The sequence below is a fragment of the Corvus brachyrhynchos genome, unplaced genomic scaffold (assembly GCF_000691975.1).
Source record: "Corvus brachyrhynchos isolate BGI_N302 unplaced genomic scaffold, ASM69197v1 scaffold68, whole genome shotgun sequence".
Classification (NCBI taxonomy): Eukaryota; Metazoa; Chordata; class Aves; order Passeriformes; family Corvidae; genus Corvus; species Corvus brachyrhynchos.
This window is the reverse complement of record NW_008240039.1, coordinates 3,554,155-3,561,020: the sequence shown is the minus strand read 5'-3', so window position 1 is coordinate 3,561,020 and position 6,866 is coordinate 3,554,155. Positions and strand designations below refer to the sequence as shown.

Genomic DNA, 6,866 nt, shown 5'->3' with positions numbered 1-6,866 from the left:
AGGAACGGGGCCGGGTGGACTGGTGTGGGAGGGAAAGGCCGCGGGGCAGGGCGGTCACCGCGTGGGGGGATCGCAGGTAATTATTACCAGCTACAGTCTGAGCATCACGATGTGGGAATTATCAGGAGAATTTGAGTAAATTTATCGCCGTTCCCCCTTCTCTCACGACGTTGTTTGTGCCAGTGCAGAAATATGAGCAGACTTAGCCACTCGCCCTGCCGGGTGATGACAGTCAGGCGTGGCACAGTAATTCCTATTAGCATCATCCTTAAGAAAATAAGAACATGGTGATTGACCTCGCACGGTGCTAGTTTATTCTCTGAGAAGCGTTTTCCGCTCGCCGGTGATGGACTGTACATTGTGGTTTATGTAAGCTGTCTGTTCCTCTTCTCGTCTCTTCACATGCATTTTCTACTAATTACTTTTCTTAGAAGGTTCAGATCAGGATGCCACTCGTGTGATGGAGTGCCTCTGTTCCACAGCCAGCTTTGCAACTAAAGAGATACTGTGATTTTATTCTTGTTTATTTCAAGTGAGCTTTAGGATCTTGTCTATTTTTTTTAACAGTGTTCATCGCATGAAGCTGTTGAAGGACAGCACGCAAAGAAGATGAAATGTGAAGAAAGCAGTCTAAAATCAGAGCTAGAAGGACTCACATATGAAAGCGGAAACCTTGGTGCACTGGGGGAAACACCTAAAACATTTGATGGGGATGTAGGTTCAGAAGATCCAGGAGACAGCAGTATTATCCAACAGGAAAAAGATGAAAGCATTCCAGAGACTGATGAAGGGAAGCAGGAAAAGGAGCATGGTGTTTCTCTGGAGCCACACTCAGTAAAATCCAGCGGTACTCCATTAAAAATGGGGGGGTTTCTGCACCACCATCACGTGTTCAGCGAAGAGGAGAGCAGCTGTGGCAGCTTTGACGGGGCCACCTCGGAGGATGCGGATCGCCCACGGAGGACGATGCTCCTGGAGCACAGCAGCGGCCTCTCGGATGAGGACAGCAACCAGCCCATGCCAGTGCACCGGTTCTTTGGAGATGTTGAGCTGGTGAGATGATGAGTCTGTTCCTGCTTCAGACTCAGCCCTGGTCTGCTTAAAACTTGCCTCAAAACTCTTGGCGAATTTGTGTTGTTGGATACCTGGAGTCATACCCCTGTATCCCAGATAGAATTGTCTCCATCAGAGATGAAACTACTTGCCTAGCCAAATTAATTTCAGATGTAAAATCTTTCTTATTTAGATTTTTTTAGTCCAATTCTGTAAGATAGGTATTTTTACTGATAATGACATTATGGAGACACAGCATTGTTGGCAAAATAGTTTCTTGCAAGTCTTTGGTTCTTAACAGAATCATAGAATGGCTTGAGTTGGAAGGGATCTTAAAGATCACGCAGTTCCAGCCCTGCTGCATTGGGATTGTTTGGAATGGAAACTGCTTTCTGTCTACCTCAGCTTTTGAACTGATCCAAGGGCCAGAGCTTTAGATTTGAATGCCTTTAACAAGCATAACCTGGGGGGAAGTGATGCCACCCTCTTTTAGGTATTTCCTGTGGTATTTAGGGAGCAGTGAGGATTTGTTTAGGGAGCCCTTCACCCTCTGCAAATCCTCTCACACCTGTGGAAGGAATGCCAGCCTTGAGACTGCCCATGGATCTGGTTTGGGCAGACTCCCCTCAAAGTCTCACAGCTTCAGCTTTGGGTTTGTGCCACTGCTTGCAAGCTGAGGGTTGGTTCCTGTGTCAGCTGAGGGAAGATGGGAACTGGTGGAGGCAGGAGTTCTGCCATTTGCCACCACAGATTTCCTTACTGATTTGATCTTTTCCCTCCAGGATCTCCCAGCAGTTGTGCTCCCAAGCATGACCAGGAGCAGGCGAGAAGCCAGGAAGCTCCATTTCATCGCAAAGGAAGATGATGATGATGAGGAGGAGGAGGAGGAGGATGTTGTCTAAGAGCAAACTGTAAACAAATTAAATGCTTCTTCTTTTTCTTTGTGACCACATGGCAATGGCTGTGTCAGTAACATGAGGTGTCTGTTTCCCTTTCCTCAGGGAGAGAACTGGGACAGTTTGTTTTGCTGGAATTAGCAGATACAGTATTCCAGTGGTTATCTGGGGCAAAGACCGAATTTTCAGTGATTTGGAAATAAAATATAATTTAGCACTTTACCACTGATATTTAGGAAAAAAACCCAGGGAAAATAGAAGTTCTTATAGCCTTTTTGTAAATTTGAGCCTCGTATCTTGAGGAAATATTTGTTTTCACTCCTTTTTTTTCAAAACAGTCAAGAAAAGGATGCTGGAACAAGGTTCTTTTTCTTTTAATTCTGTGATGTCCATGGCATCCAGGTAATAAAGGAGCAAATTGACTCCCTGGTACAAAGAAGGTCAAGGGTCTCCCTTGTGTGGGTTGTTTACACCTAACTGAGGACCAGTTAAACCTCTAAAATGCAGTTCTGCTGGCAAAATGAAATGCAGCATGTCAGAGTGGGTTCAGTGTGCTCATCTCTGGGAGTTCAGCACATTTTCATTGCACAGCAGCTCCCCAAACACCCACACCCTGGTGCTGCCTCCTCCCTCCACATGCTCTAAGTGTTGTCCTTCATCGATTTTCAACTGATTTCCAGCAGGGATTTTGGAAACAAATGCTTTGGTGGTAATAAACAAGCAATATTGGATTTGATGGACAGAGGAAGATTGCTAAGGCTGTGGGGCAGCCCCCTCTGCATGTTTAAAAAACAAAGGAGCAACCTCAGCTGATTCCAGGAACTCTTAATTCACCCAGTGTTTGTGGGAATATTTCTTTGAAACTGTGATTATGCAATAAGCTTCCAGATATTTATTGTTATAGCTCCTTCTATGTTTCTAAAAATAAAGAGAAAATGCTATCAGCAGATGGTTTAAATAAATATTAATTTCTACAGCTAGAGCCTGTTAAACATTCAAAAGTTGTAAGGCAAACAAATTGCATATGCATGGCATGGTAATGCATTCCCATTTCCACTCCAGCTGATGCATTGTTTCTGTCAAAGATATTTCTTGGCTCTTTTTCACTCTAATTCTGTAACACGGAAAAATCCAGATTTTTAAATCGCATATTCATGGTTCCAGCCCAGCTCGGTGTTGCAGCAGCTCCTCCCAGCATTCCTTCAGTGCTGTGTTTACTGCTGGCTCTTTCTAGCAAACACAGTTTCACAGACATTCATTTCACTGTGCAAAATGCATTTTCAGTTTGGGGCACACATGCCACATGGGTGACACGGGGTTTGTCACCAGAACCCTGCCGGTGCTGCCCTCCCCAGTGTCCAACAGGGCAGGAAGGGAAGCTGGAAGGATCAACTGCGTGCAGTGGAATGGGAAATCCTGTGTTTAAAATGCATCTCCTTACTTTTCAGATCACAGTGTTTGGAAAGAGACTGAGTTTGTTGTTTAAAGTAAATCAATACTCTCTATAGCAAAGCTTCCAAGATCCAGTAATTCAGAGCTCAGGCAGAAACACCATTTCCACACAATTCCACGTGGACTAACTGATCCAGGACTAACACTATGGGGGAAAACAGAGCTTTTCCTATTATTTACAGAGCAGGAAGTAGCTGGTGCTGGTGCTCCATTCATAAACACGTTTCCCTTCATGCTCTATCACACCTGATTAATCTCTAGTGCACCTCCACGTACTCACACACACACAGATGTGGGGGCATTTTTTTATTTAAAAAGTTCACATGATTTACACTGACAATCCCAAAAGTTCAGTTGCTATCAGCTGGTATTAAAAAAAAAAAAAATTCAAGTAAAAAATGGAACCATTTGTGATTTTGTTGCCTGAGGTAGGAAATGTTTTACCAAAGCAATATTTTCCAAGGCAGTGAGTAAATGTTACTGTAAACATGATCATTATAGCTGTCCTTGCTGCTGGTGCTTCAAGCAAACTCAAGCTGAAGAGGCAGAAAGTGTTAGAAAGGAGAGGGAAATCAGCAGGGAAGATGGCAAATAAAGGTGGGGAAAGCAAAAATGTGGGGATATGCCATGGCCTTGCTCTTCTTTCTGGGAGAGGCATGTTTGAAACAATGGCAAAGGGGCGGTCGGGGATGAGGGCAGGAGTTTGGCACAGGTGAGGTGGCAGCTCTGCTGCTGAATCACCTTTGGCATTCCAGAAATACACTGGTTGCTACCTGCAAAAGGCACAGAGTAAAACATGATTCTAAATCCTTCTTTGTTTGGCTTAATCTTCAAAGGAATAAGAATCTATGAGCCCCTGCAGATTAGTTTGTAAGAAATGTTTCATCCAAGTTTCATTTCTGTGTACTGTGAGTTTTGGGCCAACACTGGCCAGAGATGACAGGGTAGAATCAGTGTCAGCCTCTGGCTCATTTTGTGCCTTTATCACACTTGATTTGAGCTGAGGGAAGCTTGTAAGGAGTGGGAAGGCAGGAGAGGAGAATTAAACAGGATATTGGAGCGTGCTTTGAGAGGTTCTGGTTGGGTTACCCAGCCAGTCTCGTGCCAGGGACTCTCAAATAGTTCTTATTTAAGAAATTGGAGCTATTTAAAACCAACAGGCTGACATGATTGAAAAAAGCAGCAGGTCCCTTCCAGAGACACCACTACGAAATCTCATGGGTTTGCTTCCTCTTTCTGTAAATTCTGGTTTTGTCACAGCTGAGGTTATGATTGGTTTTCTTATGACAAGCAATATGTACGAGTTTTAAATTATCCAGGGTAAACAGCAGCTGATAGAAGTATTCCCAGTTCACTTCTCTCCCGTCTCGTGTTTTGACAGCTTCTGCCAGTTCTGGGACAACAGCACGTTTCTTCTCAATTCTTGGGGACACAAAAGAGAAGACAAAATTGCCATCAAGAGTTTTTTTCAGAATAATCAAACCTCCATCTTCCTTTCAGAGCCAGGCAAAACTGGAATTCGTTCTCCATAACTAGTTGTATGATTTTTTCCCCCAAGGAAATCAGTTTAGCAGATCTTGTTTGCTTCACACCTACATTTGAAATGGGTCAGAGGGGGTTTTGCCAGAGAGGAGAATTCACACGGCTAGTGCAGTGAGAAGGGGTTCCATACAAAGCAAAGCTGCACAGAAGCAAAGCAGCTAATGAGAGGCAGCATCTCATCTGTCTTCAGGGTTTTGTTCTCAGATCAGCTGCAGCATCCCAGCACCTTTTCTCACAACACATTCACAGCAGAGCTGACTGCACAGGACTAAGGCTTCTGATGCAGCTGAAGGGCACAAGGCAGGTAAGTCTGGATTAACGCTTTGTACATACATGTGGTCGAGATTCCAGGTGCTGAAGAGGATCCTGCTTTCCCTGTTGCTGTAGGGGTTGATGGAATGCTTACACGGGCAGTCGTCTTTGTCGAAAGGGCCCTGTGAAAGGTGTCACACTCATCCTGCCATGTGCTAGTGATCCTGCACCCCACATCCCCCCCAGCCTGACCTGCACCCAGGAAGCCCCTTCCTTCCCCTGATGCCAAAGGGGGAATGGGTTCAAACAGAAAAAGGGGAAGCTTAGGTATATGGAAGAAATTCCTCCCTGTGAGGGTGGTGAGGTTGCCCAGAGAAGCTGTGGCTGCCCCTGGATCCCTGGAAATGTCCAGGGCCAGGTTGGACAGGGCTTGGAACAACTCTGGCAGGGAGTGGAATGAGATGATCTTTAAGGTCCCTTCCAACCCAAACCATTCCGTGACTCTTCAGGAAGGCTGCAGGTACCTGACAGGAGAACCACCCCTCTGCCGTGCACAGGCGCGCTGCCTCCTCCTCCTCCCTTCTGTCAAAGTAGCACCCATTGTACTTCACAGATTTCAGTTTATCTGCCATCAGGTCGATTATCCCTCTGTAGGCATCTCGTGCTGCAGGATGAACGTTTGAAATAAAACCACTAACCTAGAGGGGGGAAACCCAGCAATCACTCCTCCGTTCCTGTGGCAGCCTGAGGCTCTTTTCTACAATCACAATGTTACACTGTAAAAGTGCTTTATACTCCTGTGGCCACAGAATTACTGTTACAGCTTGTTATAAGTTACTTCAACAGAAACTTTTACCTCTCTCATGTAGCCCCGCATTCTGCTCTCACAGCTATGCCGCAGGTAGCTGGATTTGTTCTTGAACCGAGACTCCAGCCCTGGAGGGAACAAGAGTGTTTTGTACCTCAGCACAGCTCCTGCCCAGCTGGGAGTTCATCCTGGCTTTTCACTAACACAGGATGCACAGGGTTTTTTTTATTTCCCATTTTTATTTTACTAGTTCAGGACTACCCTGCTCTCAGCACTTAAAAGAATGCTGTAGAGCATCTGCTGAGAGAGCCGTAGCTGGTATTGTTAAATGTTTCTTGTTACTGCGTCTATGTGGAACACCAAGAGATTGTGAAAGGAAAACAGAATTGTTGGGGAAGAACTGCAGTAGTGGCTTGGGAATGGGAAGGGGGACTTGCAGAGTGTAAAGAGAAGATAAACCAAGATTAGCTGGCTGAGATGTGCAAGTTATCAATATACTATTAGTAAATCATTAAAACATCATAAATGCACGCTTATATTAATGGGGGAAAATGTATTTCAGAGATATCTTTGATAAAGCAATAGGGAACACCATCTCTTAAAAACGTTGTCTGATAGAAAATATGCATATACTTTAAAGAAACCTAAAGACACAGGATGGAAGGGATAACTAAACCCCAGACCAAGTACCCAATCCCACCAGCCAGAAGAGTTCCCAGACTTTGCCTTAAGAGCAGCAAAATTTACAGAAGCGACTTCTCAGGGCAGGGCAAGACCTGGGAGTCCCTTAGCAGCCTCCTACGGCAACGAACCCACCTTCAAACCATTTCTTGTCGTCTTCCTTGTCCTCGGCCAGGATGTTT

At 45.0% G+C, this 6,866-nt stretch overlaps 2 protein-coding genes across 2 annotated transcripts in view; one reads left to right on the top strand and one right to left on the bottom strand.

Annotated features, from left to right (window-relative positions):
- The window catches only part of CUNH1orf174 (chromosome unknown C1orf174 homolog), a 4,408-nt gene extending 990 nt beyond the window's left edge, over positions 1-3,418 (top strand). The window contains exons 2-3 of the mRNA XM_017744069.1: positions 568-1,053; positions 1,836-3,418. Of these exons, the coding sequence (XP_017599558.1) occupies positions 610-1,053; positions 1,836-1,955 (564 nt within the window). The 5' untranslated portion in view covers positions 568-609 and the 3' untranslated portion in view covers positions 1,956-3,418. The remainder of the gene's footprint in view (positions 1-567; positions 1,054-1,835) is intronic.
- Positions 3,419-3,692: 274 nt separating this feature from the next.
- On the bottom strand, positions 3,693-6,865 carry DFFB (DNA fragmentation factor subunit beta; the record flags this gene model as incomplete). The annotated part of the gene is made up of 5 exons (XM_017743986.1): positions 3,693-4,823; positions 5,277-5,377; positions 5,720-5,893; positions 6,052-6,131; positions 6,820-6,865. Coding segments are annotated over 5 exons (618 nt in total), but the record flags the coding sequence as incomplete, so codon positions are not given.
- Between the last annotated feature and the right edge of the window lies 1 nt (position 6,866).